This window comes from Crocuta crocuta, unplaced genomic scaffold, assembly GCF_008692635.1.
Source record: "Crocuta crocuta isolate KB4526 unplaced genomic scaffold, BGI_CrCroc_1.0 scaffold564, whole genome shotgun sequence".
NCBI lineage: Eukaryota > Metazoa > Chordata > Mammalia > Carnivora > Hyaenidae > Crocuta > Crocuta crocuta.
Genome location: NW_027533010.1, coordinates 2,740,013 through 2,756,484, shown reverse-complemented (window position 1 = coordinate 2,756,484; position 16,472 = coordinate 2,740,013). Strand labels below are relative to the sequence as shown.

Genomic DNA, 16,472 nt, shown 5'->3' with positions numbered 1-16,472 from the left:
ATGTATAACATGTGAAACCATCACCACAATCAAGTTAATGAACATACACATACTCCCTGAAAGTGTTCTTGTGCACTTTGTATCCCCACACTCCTCACTACCTGCACGGAACTACTGATCTGTCACTATTTATTAGTTTGCATTTCCAAACATTTATATTATTGGATATGCAGTAGGTACTTCTAGTTTGACCTCTTTTACTAGTTATAATTATTTTGAGATTTGGCACTTTGTGTCTTCCAAGCAAGTTGTAGAATTTGTAAGCCTAAAGTTTTCATATCCCCTTCTTTTCTAATACAGATGTTTAACTGCTATACATTTCCACCTATGAATGGCATTAGTGTCATTCCATGATTTTTCACATATTTAAACCATCTTCTAATTTCCTTTTTGATTTCTTCTTTGACTAATTAATTATATAGAAGTACTTCGTTTAGATTTCAAGTATTTGGAGACTTTCCAAAGGTCTATCACTGATTTCTCATGTAATTCCTTTGTAATGAGAGAACACACTTTGTATAATTTTAATTCTTTTAAATTTATTGAGACCTGTTTTATGATCCAGAATATGGTCTATCTGGGTAAATTTTCCTGTACACTTAAAAAAAGTGTGTATGCTACCATTGTTGAGTACAGTGTTGTATAAATGTCAATTATGTCAAGGTGGTTGATGATATTTTTTAAATCTCCTATATCCATAATTATTTTCTATTTGTTCTATCAATTATTGAGAAAGGCATATCAAAAACCCTGACTATAATTGTATGATTCTTCATTTCTTCTGGCAATTCTGTCAGTTTTTGCTTCGTGTATTTTGAAGCTCTGATATCAGATGTGTACACTTAGAATTGTTACATCTTCTTGATGAAGTGACTCCTTAATTACTATGAAATGACCTTTTTTTTAATCAGTGATGTAATTCATTGCTCTGAAATCTACTTTATCTGATATTAAGATAGCCATTCCAGTTTTCTTCTGATTCATATTAGCATGATATATCTTCCTCATCTTTTCACTTTTAACCTGTTTGTGCCCTTCTATTTCAGGTGTACTTCTTATAGACATCATATTGTTTAGTCTTATTTTATCCAATCAGATAATTTCTGCCTTGATCTCCCCATGGATCCTTAAGGCATGCCATGTACATTCTTCTAGACTTGTGAGTAACAAATCTGTCTATTTCAATTCCCTTGTGGCGTTCTGTGGAACCATCCAACACTTTGGGACTCTACTTAATAGATGGTCATTTAACAAAGTCATAACACCCTTTAACATTTCTGGTAGTGCAGGAGTACTGGTGATGAATTCTTTCATCTTTTGAAATTCTTTATATCACTTTTATTTTTGAATGGCACTTTCACTGGGTATAGAATTCTAGCAGTAACTGTTCGCTTCTCTTTCAGTATTTAAAGTTGCTCCACCACCATCTCACTTAAAACTTAAAAAAAATGTTCTGTCTTTCTAGTTTCCATTATAAGTAAGAGTTCTCTTCATAGGAGACCCTTAAATATAGAAAACAGAGGATTGCTGGAGGGATTGTCGGAGGGGGAATAGGCTAAATGGGTAAGGGGCTTAAGGAATCTACTGAAATCATTGTTGCACCATGTGCTAACCAACTTGGATGTAAATTATAAAAAATAAATAAATTATACAAAGGGAAAAAGTAAGTTTTCTCTTTCATTGTTTCTTTAAATGTATTTTCTACACCTCCCCTCACTCCAATTTCCTGTATATCAGACTTTTGGAGTTATTTCAGTATTCACTGGTGATCAGTTCATTATGTAAACCCTCTTTTTTATATTTCTTCTTTTTAAACAACCCTTTCACTGATAATTTCCATAAGATAAAACTCACCCTTTTACACTACATCATAGTTTTTAGTATATGCACAAGGCTGTGAAAACATAGTTCTATCTAATTCCAGAACATTTTCATTACCCCAAAAAGAAACCACGTACCCATCAGCAGTAACTTCTCATCCCACTTCTTTCCAGCTCCTGATAACCACTAGTGTGCTTTCTGTCTCCACAGATTTGCCTATTATGGACATTTCATACAAATGGAAGCATACAATATGTGGCCTTTGTGCCTGACTTCCTTCACTTAGCATAATGTTTGCAAGGTTAATTTGTGTTGTAACAGGTATCAGTGCTTCCTTTCTTTATTTTGTTGCATAATCCATTTTGAAGACATACTATCTTTTTTATTCTTTTGTCAGTTGATGGACACTTGGATTGTTTCCACATTTTTTGCTATTATGAATAATGCTATGAACATTTATGTGGACATATATTTTCATTTTTGTTGGGTATATGCCTAGAAGTAGAACTGCTGGTGACATGGTAACTCTATGTTTAATCTTTTGATGAAGTGCCAGGCTCTTTCCCAAAGCAGCTGAACCATTTTACATTTCTTCCAATAGTGTAAGATGGTTCTAATTTCTCTACATCCTTACTAGCTCTTGTTACTATCTGTCTTTTTTTTTATTATGGCTATCCTGCTGGGTGAGAAATGGTACCCCATTGTGGTTTCAATTTAAATTTTCCTGATGATCAATGATGTTGAGCATTTTTCCATGTGCTTATTGCCCATTTGTATATCTTCTCTAAAGAAATGTCTATTTAGATCCTTTGTCCATTTTTTTTAAAACTAGGTTGTCTTTTTATGATGTTGTAGTGATTCTTTATGTATCCTGGATGTCAATCCTTTATCAGCTATACAAGTTGCAAACTCATTCTGCAAATTGTCTATTCACTTTCTCTATGGTATCATTTGAAGTACAGAAGTTTTAAAATCTGATGTTCAATCTTATTTCTTCCTTTGTTACTTGTGTTTTTGGTGTCATGTCTAAAATTCATAACCTTAACCCAAGCTCACAAAATTCCTCCTATATTTTCTCCTAAGAGTCTTATAGTTTTATCTATATATCAATGGCAAAATTTATATTTAAAGAATTTTAAATCTCCCAACAGAATCTATCAGAACCTTGAGTAAACATCATGCATGACTATGAAATACTGCAAAATTCCTCCAAGACTGGGAATGAGAAAGGATGTTTACTAACATCACTTCTATTGAATATTGTACTGGAGGTTTTAAACAGTTCTACAAATCAAGAAAAACAGATAAGACACATAAGTAAAGGATCATAAAATTAAAAAAATTTGTCTTTTTTGCAGATGACATGATTATGTACCTATAAAATCCAAAAGAATAGATAATTTAAAATCAACAATTAATGATTTATCAAGTTCACTGAGTATATGATCACAAAAAAATCTATTATATTTTCTATATACCACAATTTGGAAATTTAAATTTTGAGTGTTACTATATCTAATAGCTTAAAAAATCAAATACCTGGGAGTAAATCTACTGAAAGGTGTGCAAGACTTTCATAAAGAAATCTATAAAATTGTATTAACAGAAATTAAATAAGACCTGAATAAATGGAGTAATATGTCATGTGAATGGACTGTAATACTCAATAATGTGAATGTCCAAAATCTACCAAATTTGGGGGGATTTATGACTGATATGTCATATATGTAATATATGACTGATATACATGATATATACATGTAATACCAATAAAAATTCCAGAAGATACCTGATAGAAATTTATATATGGAAATGCAAAGAACCAAAAATAACCAAGAAAATGATGAAGTAGAGAAGTAAGGAGGCCTACTCTCTCTGATAATCAAAACATTAAACAGCTATCACAATTAAGACAGGGCAGTAATGCTGCCAGGATAGACACAAACCAATGGAACCAAACAGATATTCCAGAAAGTCACACATATACATGGGTGCTTCATTTTTTTTTACAAGGGTGGCATTACAGAGTCATGGACAAACAACAGTCTACAGTAAATGGGCTAGGTCAACTGATTATCCATGTGGTGAACAGATTCAATTAGAACTCTACCTTATACTATACACAAAAAGCAATTCTAGGAGGATTGTATATTTAAATGTGAAAAGTAAAGCTACTAGCAGGTAATATAAGAGAATATTTTCATGAATATAGGTTGGCAAAGATGTTTTATAACACAATCATAAAGGAAAAATCATACTTGCATTAGGGCTTTGTATATTAGAAGACTTTAGTAGCAACATATATGAAAGACACAGAGTTAAGATTCTTATTAAGTGAATGCCTTTTAAAAATAATAATAAAAATAAAAAGATTAAAAGACCACCCCACTCAAAAGTGATCAGAAAACTTAGAACTATACACAATTATCTGAAGTAAATGAATATACTAATATGTGTTCAATCTCACTTGAGAGTAGAGGATAAAGAGAAACAAGATTTTTTAAGCTAGCAGATTGGAAAAGATATAAACAATAATTAAATTTAGCATTAGCCAGGATTTGAGCACTCTCATAAACTCCTGGTGGGAATTTAAGTTGGACAAGGTTTTTGGAGACTATTTGGCAATGTATCTCAAAATCCCTAAAAAAATCTATATAACATTTGGCCCAATAATTCCACTTCTAGAAATTTATTCTGAAGAAAAAATTGTACTACTTTGAAAAAATGGATTTTCATCACTGCAATGCTTATGTAACAAGAAATTAGGAGAGAAAAGTCTAACAATAGGGGACTGTTTCAATATATTATAGTAATCCACATCATAAGACACTAATACTAATTTGGATCAAGAATCCCCCACCTAAGACATCTACAGAGGCAAGATGTAACATAAATGAATGAAGAAGCTCTTTGGCCAACTGTATAGCATATCCAATTAGTTGATGACAAGTAACATGTGGGGAGGTGCAGAAGGGCATCTAGTGTTGTCAGAATACTCAATCTCTTAGAAGAAGTGGAAAATTAAATTTTTATGTGAAATCTCATGATTTTTCAAAGTTGTCTATTGTTCAAAATTTTTTGAAAAAGATTCAGTGGCCAAATAAAATACATTATTTGTGGGCTAGATTCCATTCAAAGGCTGAGAGAGCCAATGTACAGATATACGTAGAAAGAGACTCATGATGTATTGTTTTTATTGTGTGAAAAGACTGTTACAAAAACACTTCATATAATGTGATTTCAATTTTCTTAAAAATTAAAGCATATTTAGATGTATAAACTCTAAACAGTGTCTGAATGGATACAAATCTAAATGTTACTAGTGGGTGATTTTTTTACATATCTGTATTTTTGCATTTTTATACTAATCATTAGTATTTTATTATCAAAGAATACAATAAAGTTCTTTTCAATGGTGGTTATAAAGGAAAGCGTTAATAGTTTAAAATTTTGAGAATTAAATTAAAAGTCAAAACCACTGAACAAATACTCTTCCACATAAAATCAGACAGACCAAAATCCAAAGTTAATTCTTCCATTCACCTTATCAGTGGCTCTGTCAGTGATAATACCTATCATCTCTGCTTCACATCCCACTGGTAATGTAAAAATTAATAAACAAAAATTGAATTAATATCTATCATTATGTTTCTAGCATCATCAAAAGCTAAACAGATGGAAAGAGGATTTTTCTACTACAAGTCTGGAAAGAAAACAGACACTGGTAGAATATAATAATGTAAAAAGTTAGCTTTGTTTTTATAATTCCATCCAGAGGCAAGACCATTGTAGGGAGCTTTTTTCCCTTGCAACTTTTTCATTCTCAAAATCTGAAGTTCCACACTGTCCCATGCCTCATTCCCTGGCTAGCAAACAGACCCAATGCAGTGGAGTGGAGACTGGCAGACAACCCATTGCCAGAAGGATCATTAGATGGCATGGAACCCCTATTATGTTCTCAGAAATACTTTTGGTGGTTTTTTTGCAGACTCAATTTATTTAAACTAAAAACAAAAAAGTCCAAGAACAGTTGAGCAAGTTCTTGTGGGTGGAGCTCTAGGAGTATTGGAATAAACTAGGGAAGCCACTTTTAAGGATTAGCTTTGATGTCAGTAAAGAAATTAATAACATTTTTTGAGAGCTTTCACCCTTTGTCTTCTCTTCCCACCTCTCCATACCAGCAATAAAGGCATGGACTTCTCTGAATGGAATTCAGAGGGATGAAGAAGTCCACAAGTGAAACCAACCAATTAGCTGACGTAAAGTGGATTTTGTTTTTGTCTCTATCACCTCTTTTTATCATAAGGAAGTTAGATACCTACATTCCACTATTCTTTGTACTATGTAGGTTAAGTATAATGGAGGGTAAAGAAATTTTTTAGGCAATTTTACTACCCTTGGAAACCTACCTTAAAATGAGCTCATGTACCTCCCCAAATACCCAGTTTTAAACCCAAGAAGAAATTTCATATTTGGTCCATGGAAATATCATACCCTTTGAGATATTTTTAATATAATAACTCATTTTTGTTATTTTTCTCTTTTCAATGAATTCACAATAAAAGAGAACAATAAAAGCGTTGTTTCATATCTTTACTTTCAGTAATGTGCAACATGAACATAATAGTGTTAAGAAGTCAGAAATAACTTAACACAGTAGCTATAGAAGATGCTTATAATTGCAGAAATTTCAACAATTATATTCCTAGGTTCTTCCAAACTAGCGTATTTGTTAATCAAATTAATTAAGAAGCTTTTCAAAATAAAAGCAATGTTTTAAATAAATATATTTTCATAACCATAGAACATTTAGTTCTGCTGGAAGTAACAAACATATTACACTCAAGTACTTTATGAAGATATAAGGGTAAAAATGATCTGGATGCAATTATAAATGTACCCTAATTAGCTTGCTTCTTTTGTGTGTATGTTTTTGTTCATGTATTAAAATTATATTTTGTAATCAGTTCTTAAATCATCTCAAAGATGTTATCTGACCCACGGAATTTATGTCGATTCAACATGATGATGTGCTTGAACAGTGTCTTTAAATGTAGTATAATAAATTATATTTAATCAAAGCCAAGACCTCCTAGCTGCTCATGTCTGTTATAGATGAATGCTAGATTCCCAGTTTGGAAGAATGAACCTTCCTACAAATCTCAACCTTGCCATTTCAGAACTGAAAATAATGTTACATCAAAGTCCTAATGACAACAGAGCTCTCACTGTGTTTCAGAGTTCCACGTAAGTGGGTATAAATTCACTCATGATCAGCTTTTCCACTGAAATCATACATGTTTGATAAACAACTACAAAGAAACTTTCTAAAATTTGATTTTATTTAATAAATAGTTTAAAAGTTTCTAAGTGAAGAAATGATTTTGCTGATTCTCTTAGAAATTCTGATCATTTTTTTGATCTTTCACTCAATTTTATTTCTACTGTGATTCTTAGGAATTTTTCTAATCTATATTTAATCTATCAAAGCATCTATGCGTTGGTAAATTTGGCTTCCTTCGATAACAGTCTATGTTAAGATCTCTACATTAAATGACAAAGGTAGAGAAGCAAAATTAAACACAGCAACAGGTTATTGTAAGTGCTCTTTAGAATTTCAGATTAACAAATTTGTCCCAAAATGATAACATAATAACTTACTAAATGAATAATGCAACATAGAATAGATTTTCACAGGACCTCAATCTCTCTCTCTGAATCTCTGTCTCTCTCTTTCTCACTTCACTTTCTGTCTCTCTTCCTCTCTCTCTCTTTCTCTCTCTCTCTCTCTCTCACACACACACACAAACACACTTGTACCACACACTTGCACGCATGCGCGCGCGCGCGCGCACACACACACACACACACTCACATCCATACGTGGGTATGTACACTCATCTCAGAATTTTAAACACTGCTACTAAAGGTTTTAACTTAGATAAATTAACTACATTAAAATACTGACATTGTGAAAATATCTGTCTATGTCCAACACCCCATGGAGGGCATCTTTTTGTGAATTTCTAAAAAGCTTAAAGAAAGAAAAACAGAAAGAAAAACCAGAGTCCTCAAGAAGAAGGATGGGTGAGTGTGTCCGTACTGCTCAGGGTCACAGCTTCCCGTTCTCCTCGCCACTCTCCTTCTCCTCTATGGCTTCCAGGCTGCGTTTGCTCTTGGCCTCGGCACCACTGCTGGGTGCCTTACTAAGTCCACAAGACAAGCACGCCAGCTGGATCTGCTTCATGTTTTCTATAGCTTCATTCTTGGCGTTCTTCAGCAGATCTCCTTGGCCCTGCAAACAAGTAGAAATATGCACCAAAGAAGAAAGTTATGCACCAGGCATATCCTGAGTGATATCACTCTATACATTAGTGCTGTTACTCAGTGAGGAAACAGACCCAGATCCTGCGAGCTCACTTTCTCAAGGTATTATCCCCAGGTTCTTTTCAGCACTGTTGAAGGTCTTTGCTCTTAAAGCCAAGGACCTCAACCTGATCCCCATCAGCTCTGTGGTTGATAGTAGCCCCTTGAGATTCCTGTAATAAGGAACAACCTCTGGAGGTGAGGGGGCTTCTATGAATTACCCAGGATGGTCCACACCTCTCTCACTATGGTCTGAGACTTTGCACACTGCTGCAACCCCTGTCCCACCCAGGCCCAGCATTCCTATTCTTGGGAGAAATCAAGGAAAGAACTGAAAATTAAATCAGATCCTCCATGTACAAGAGTTTACAAACCCAAACATCTTCTGTGACATAAATCACACACCATCATGCTTGGTAAGCAGGGTTTTTTTTTTTTTTTATGTATTGGGTTATCCTTGCAATCTTTTAATGAATTATTAGTTACCTACATCCCTTCTATTTTTACCCACAGTGTCCTTAAGGACAATATTCCCATCTGGCTGATGGAGAAAAAGAGGCTTCAGAGGTTCAACATGTCAATCAAAACAAAAAGTAAAGGAGGATCACAGGAAATCGTCAGCTGTCAGTTACATCACTGCTTAAGAAAGACTTTTTCTCCTTATTTTTCTTTCCTATTTTAGTTCTCCATTATAATGATCAATGTGTAAGATGCTGGCTCAGGGGCCCAAAGGAGCAAGTGTAGGGAAACTGGCACTTTTCCCACGGTGCATAGACAAAAGAGGAGATAGTCCTTTCTCTCTCTCCTCTCCATTCTTACTGCAATGCCTGGACCCCAAACTACAAAGGACAATGTGGGAGGAAGTGGAGTTTACAGTGATTGCTGGAGAGTTCCTCAACAAAGCAGAGACTTAGCCAAAGGATACCTCAACTATTTTAACCAAGGTGCTCCATGATACAGTGGTTTTTCCTTAGGGTGTATGAGGAAACTTGTGTTAAAAAATGCCTTAGAATATTTCATTCCTCAAAATCTACACAGACACGTCCCAACTCTACCTTATGTAATAATAGCTAAATCCATCTAATAATAGGCTTTAACTAAATGGGATGCATGCATAAGGAGGGCTTTGCCTAATATTTCTGTTAAAGTGGACTCGCCCCAATCACCTCAATCACAGAAAGGGATTTTATAAGTGGACTTGGAAGATTTATAGTCTAGCCTTCTTGTAAGGAGGAAAGAAGCTGAGCCTAATGAGGTTTAGTGACTGACCCAAGGTCACAGCTGGTGACTGAGCTGGGACTAACGTCCAGGTCTTGTACCTTGTTGAAGTGCCCCATTTCGTACCCCATGTTTATACTTTAGTATAAACTAAACTTAGTTTGACTAAGACTAAAGGCAAGACGATGCGCATTCTGTCAGATAGAGATCGATTTTCTCAGGGGAAAATATTCATTACACAAGCAGAATATGGAGAGTCAGTTCTGTACAATGCAGACATAATGAGCCCCCTCTGGACATTGAATGTTTTTTTTAAATTTATTTATTTATTTCTTAGGAGAGAGAGAGAGAGACCGCGTGAGCAGGGGAGGGTCAGAGAGAGTGGGAGTCACAGACTGAAACAGGCTCCAGGCTCTGAGCTGGCAGTCAGCACAGAGCCCGACGCGGGGCTCGAACCCGCGAACTGTGAGATCATGACCTAAGCGAAAGTCAGACGCTTAACCGACTAAGCCACCCAGGCGCCCCAACCCCTCTGGACATTGAAAAACAAAGTCACATCCACTCTGAAAAATGCAATTCTTAAGTAATCATAATAATGTATAAAATGCTTACTCTGTACTAGCACTCTTTTTTATGCTTTACATATGTTCATTCATTCAACTGTCACAGCATCCCTAAGAACATAGGCACTTTTCTCATTCTCGGTTTATTGATGAAAAAACATTGAGGCCCAGAGTGGTCACTTTTCCCAGAGTCATGCAGCTGCTAAGTGGTAGAGCTGGGGTTCAAATACAGCCTAGCAGTGGGTTCCAGACTCTGCAGTCTTCAGCACAATGTGATATGACATCTCTTCAAGGAAAATCATGCACTCAACAAAGTACATGAAAGCCTCCTATTCATTGTCACCCATGAAAACAACACAGATATAAAGAGAATCACTGCTCATGTGGCACAGCCTGACAGAACTCAGAGGCAGCAGCTAGAGAGTCAAGAAGATCAGGTATTCCAAGGACACACTGACAGGGACAAAAGTCCGATTATCTTAGTTTTGCTTTCAGCACCAACAATTTCTCCTTAGGCCATTTTCTCTTCTATAAACAAGAAAATATCCTTCTGCCTTCCTCGCAGCTTTAAATATTAAAGAAAATATGTTGAAAAGATGTTTGTAAATGAAATCATCACAAGTAAACTATGCTATAAGGTGACATGAAAGAGTGGGTATCACAGTCTACTGCTATAATTAATACCTTGGTACTGTACATATGTTAGTAGATATATATTACCGCTTTGTTTATAAGGCCCCTGCAATGTGGCGCCTGGGTGGCTCAGTCAGCTGGATGGCAGAATTCGGCTCAAGTCATGATGTCACTGTTTGTGGGTTCGAGCCCTGCATCGGCTCTGTGCTGACAGCTCAGAGCCTGCAGCCTGTTTCTCCTGTGTAATTCTGTGTCTCCTTCTCTCTCTGCAACCCCCCCTCTCAAAAATAAACATTAGAAAAAAATTAAATGCACGTGCTGGAGTCTGTTTTACAGAGATATGTATATTGCTATTGGATTTACAAATTAAAAGATTCCTTTAAAAATTGAACTGTATTAATACAGAAATGATATCCACACTCTTTTTCAGTGTTACTTTTAAGAGATAATTTTCCTTTTAGGTTTGAAATTTTCATTAAGCATTTTAAAATTACAACAGAAGCAAAATTGGGATCTTCCCTAACTGTAAGAGAAGAGAGAAAAATCTCCAAAATCTCAAGTTACTAATGCATAATGCTCTCACATCCCTTGTCCTGCAGCCGCTTGTGAAACATCTAATTAATCAGCCAGAATGACATTGCATCAGTCCTGAGAGGTGGCATCCAGGCCTAAATGCCAGACTGTGCCAGTTCTGGTACACAGAAGTCAGTCTCTCTAGAAAACAATGGCCAATTGGAGAAAACAGTTTGTGCCAGTGCACAAAAACACAACTACATCATCTCCTAAAAGCCAGGAGACGACACATCCTGGCTGAATGATACAGGCAGAAAAAAATAGAAAGAGAAATTTAATTGTTAACGAACAGAAGAAAACAAAATGAAAGACCAAGTTATAAAGATTTTACATTGAAAAATTTACATAAAAATTTTGTTTCCTATTTTTTTTGAAAAAGGAGGAATGAAGGTCATCTTTCTGTTCTGTGGTTCAAGCAATCAGCTCCTTGTGCCTTCACTATTAGGATATCAGGAACAGAAAAGATTCATACTGTTGTATGAAAGAGTGAAGTTTATTGTTAACAATGCCTGTCTTAGCATTCCTTTTTAGTGCTTTTTCCCTTTATATGCACAGCAATTTTCCCTGGCCAACTAGCGTCTCTCTCTCTACTCTGTTACCTACCCTCTCCAACTTCTAAGTAACCAGCTTATACAGTATCGTCTCTGTCAAAACACCATTGTCCTGTGTGTCATTTCCTACAACATGTATTGGGTATTCAGATCAGCTAATCAATTTGAAGGTATTTGTGTGTAGTATGTATTTAAGGAGTATTATAACAGGAATTTCTAAAGAACTATACTCAAAAGTTTTCCTCAAACACAGGTCTTGGGAAGGGAGGAAAAAGTAGAGAATAGAATTTAATTGGTGTTATAAAAACTTAAACACTTCTTAGATACTCAAATAAACCTGGGATTGTTATGGCCTGAAATGTAAAATTAATGTACAATTTGATCACTGGACACTCAACTTGAAAGAAATGTCAAGCTGTTGCTGATGTTTCAGTATTCTAGTGATCTCTGGCAATCTGTGGTTTCTTTCCTCTGATGCTAGGGATGCTTCAGAAAAAAAAAAAAAAAAGGAGGACTGATTTAACCAAAAGAAAAGTAAGAGTAATAGAGGGCATCTCAGGTAGACTGATGCTCACAGGACAACAGGACTATCAAAAGTCTCAAGGGCAATGGCCACAAATCAGCCTCCACATTTATTTGGCTTTCAAAATTAAGAGTCCATGGAAATCCCGGCACATTTAAACAGTAACACTTGCCATCACAGAAAACCATAGAGAGATCGCAATAGAGATATTTGAATCTAAAAGTTAGTGATGATTAATTAACTTTTTAAAAAAGAGAGATTAAGCAGTCATAACCAAAGCCTTGCAACTGCATTAGATTGCAATTAAAATACATTATCTGGAAGTCAAGAAATATCTGATGCAATTTAGACTGTAAATGGGGCTGCTGTGCAATACCACTACAATTTTTATTACTGCTAATAACTTTATTACTGACAATAAAATATTATCACAATCCAAAACAGACACTAACATTTATTGAACACTTAATATATGAACGATAAGTGAATTTACACAGATTATCTTATTATATCACAACCATAAAAGGGTCTGGAATTCTAAACGTAAGTAAACTTATTAGTTATATATTTGTAAGTTATCTATTACGATTGTCCCTACGAAAAGATATTTAGGATTTTTATTATTCCTCCTCTTACTAAGAAAGGCAGCTCTCTCCCCTTCCCCAAAACTAATTTGAAAATAATTTTGGCTACAGTCTGGCAGAGTAACTTACCAACAACATCCATGACTCCTTCATACCCATTTTTCCCAAGAACTGCACTATCCCTCGTGTTATTAGTGCATACAAGAGTAGGAGAACATCATGACTACCGTCCATGTCATGTGTGAAGGAAACGCATGGGCTGTCTCAGAGCACACCACAAATATTTAAAGAAGCTAACTGAGACTCTGGGAATGGACAGACATCACATATACACATCTACACACATAAACAAATGTAGCTCTGTCTCCTCGCAGACTTGTATGGGTATTTTTTTGGCACATATTCAATGGCAGACTGAGTACCCTGGTATTCTTTCATGTGAGTCCACACCTACAGCTAGTGTCAATAGCCACGAACAACAGTCCTTTAGTAAAAGTCAGCCACAGACTGTATGGTGGAATTAACAGCTTTTTATCTGTTCCAGCTACCATTTGTTGGACAAAACCACGTAGTGGTAGGTTGTGCCCTATTACCATCTTACTAGCTCAAAAGCCATGCTTTTTGGGAATTTCTGTATTATCTGAAGAGTTTAAATGTTTTGCTCCATGAGGTAGAAATAACTACTACAATGTCCTGCATTTGAGAAATTAAAATAGCAGGTCAAAAATGTGTTGACATCATGACAGAGGTATCTCTCTTATACTTCTCAAAGAGAAGACAACATCACAAACTAAAGCAGCAAGACATGTTTAATAAGCACAATTATTCAAAAGGCTACCAAAAATTTGAAGTTAGAATCTGTTGAAATTCAACAAAATGAAAATAATATTTGAAAGCATGTGTTTTAAGACCTGGCAAATAAGATCTTTTTCCACATTTCTTTTTCAAATAACATCCTCCATTGTTATAATATCTTTCTCATCAAGAAATCTTGACTAACTTGAGTATTGAAGGAATGAAGAACCCTCTTTACTTCAAAATGGTAACTAACTGTGTCTTAGGCAGAAAACCTTTGCATTAGCATGTTTTTTTAAAAATAGTTTTTAATATGGAAGAAATCACCTTTGTATTGTTTAGTGTATATATAAATGAAGTAGTTTAACATTATTTAAATTCTACTGATTAATAATTTTAATTACATCACCGTAATAGAATGAAAGATAAAAATCATGATCATTTCAGTAGATGCATAAAAATCTTGACAAAATTCAACATCCTTTCATGATAAAAACGCTCAACAAACTGAGTATAGAAGGAACACACCTCACTATAATGTAGGCCATATGTGAAAAGAGCACAGGTAACATCATACTCAGTGGTGAAAGGTTGAAAGTTTTTCCTTTAAGATCAGGAACAAGACAGGGGTGCCCATTCCCACTAGCCCTATTCAACATAGTACTATAAATCCTAGCCAGAGAAGTTAGGCAAGAAAAGAAAAAGGGAAGGGAAGGGAAGGAAAAAGAAAGGGTGCCTGGGAAGCTCAGCTGGTTGAGCATCTGACTCTTGGTCTCAGTTCAGGTCCATGATTTCTCGGTTTGTGAAATCTAGCCCCTCAGTGGGCTCTGTGCTGATGATGCAGAGCCTGCTTGGGATTCTCTCTCTCGCCCTTCTCCTGCTTCTGCTCTCATTCTTAAGTTTAAATAAATTCTTTCTTAATTTCTTAATTTCTTAAATTTCTTAATTTCATTCTTAAGTTTAAATAAATAAACTTAAAGAAAGAAAGAAAGAAAGAAAGAAAGAAAGAAAGAAAGAAAAAGTACCCAAGTCAGCAAGGAAGTAGCAAAATTATCTTTGATTGCAGAAGACCTTATCTTATATATGGGAAACCCTAAAGACTATACAAAATAACTGTTAGAACTAATAAATGGATTTATTAAAGTTGCAGGATATAAAATCAACATGCAAAAATCAATCGTTTATCAATTAACAATAAACTACAGAAAAAAGAAATAAAAATAACAATCCAATTTACAATAATATCAAAAACAATAAAATACTTAAAAATAAATTTAGTCAAGGAGGTGAAAGATCTGTACACCTAAATCTACCAGATATTGATAAAAGAAGTTGAAGAAGACACAAATGAATGGAAAGATATCTCATGTTTGTGGGTTAGAAAATTAATATAATATCCATGCTACCCAACATCATCTATAGAATCAATGCAATCCCTATCAAAATGCCAATGGTATTGAGAAAGAGAAAAACAATTCTAAGATTCACATGGAATCCCAAAGGCTGCAAATAGCCAAAGCAATTCTGAGAAAGAAGAACAAAGCTGGAGGCATCACACTTCCTGATTTCAAACTATAATACAAAACTACAGTAATCAAAATAGTATGACACCAAAAGCACAGACAACAAAAGCCAAACAAGCAGCTGGGATGACATCAAACTAAAATGCTTCTTCACAGCAATTCACAGCAAAAAGCAATCAGCAAGATGAAAAGAAAACCTACTAAATGGGAGAAATATTTGCAAACCATACAGCTGATAAGAGGTTAATATCCCAAATACATAAGGAACTCTCTCTCTCTCCTCTGTTTATGTGTAGATAGATAGACATAGATATATAAACAAAAAATATTTCACAACTCAATAACAAAAAAAAATAAATACTCTTTTTAAAAATGGGCAACAAACTTGAATAAACATTTTTCCAAAGAAGACATACAAATGTCCAACAGGTACATGAAAACGTGCTCAACATCATTAATCATCAGGGAAATGCAAATCAAAGCCACCTTACACTTGTTAGAATAACTATCATCAAAATAACTATTATCAAAAAGAAAGGCGATAACAAGCACCAACAAGGATGTGGAGAATACGGAATATTTGTGCACTGCTTGAAGAGTAAATTGGTGCAGCCACTATGTAAAACGGTGTGGAGCTTCCTCAAAAATGTTAAAAATAGAACTACTATATAATCCAGCAATTCTGCTTCTGGGTATATATCCAAAGGAAATTGAAATCAGGATCTTGAAAAGATATTCATACCATCATACCCTTTACAGCATTATTTACAATAGCCAAGACATGGAAACAATCTAAGTGTCTGTCAAACAAATGAATAGATCTTTAATATATCTTCCTTAATATATATGCATCTTTAATGTATTATCTATATACTATATACAGCACCTACTAACATTTCAAAAGATGTTGTATATATAATGCAATATCATTCAGCCATGAGAAAGAAGGCAATCCTGCCATTTCCAACATGGAGGCATTCTGAGGGCATTATACTAAATGAGATAAGTCAGACAGAGAAAGACAAATACCAGATGGTCTCACTTTTATGTGTAACCTTAAAAAACACAGAATTCATCGAAACAAATAGTAGTTTGATGGCTGCTACAGGCAAGGGATAGAGAAAAAGGGTGAAGGTGGTCACAGCGTACAAATTTCAGTTACAAGATGAGCAAGTTCTTGAAATTTAATGTGCAGCATGGTGACTACAGTTAACAAGAAGGAAGTTGCTAAGAAAGCAAATCTTGAGTTCCCACCACAAAAAAAGGTAACTGTGAGTTGATGAATGTGTTAACTAACCTACTGTGGTGGTAATAATTAATAA

At 34.9% G+C, this 16,472-nt stretch overlaps 1 protein-coding gene across 1 annotated transcript in view; it reads right to left on the bottom strand.

Annotated features, from left to right (window-relative positions):
* Positions 1-5,217: 5,217 nt before the first annotated feature.
* The window catches only part of PLCL1 (phospholipase C like 1 (inactive)), a 324,933-nt gene continuing 313,678 nt past the window's right edge, over positions 5,218-16,472 (bottom strand). The window contains exon 6 of the mRNA XM_077745785.1: positions 5,218-8,116. Coding sequence (XP_077601911.1) covers positions 7,934-8,116 — 183 coding nt within the window. The 3' untranslated portion in view covers positions 5,218-7,933. The remainder of the gene's footprint in view (positions 8,117-16,472) is intronic.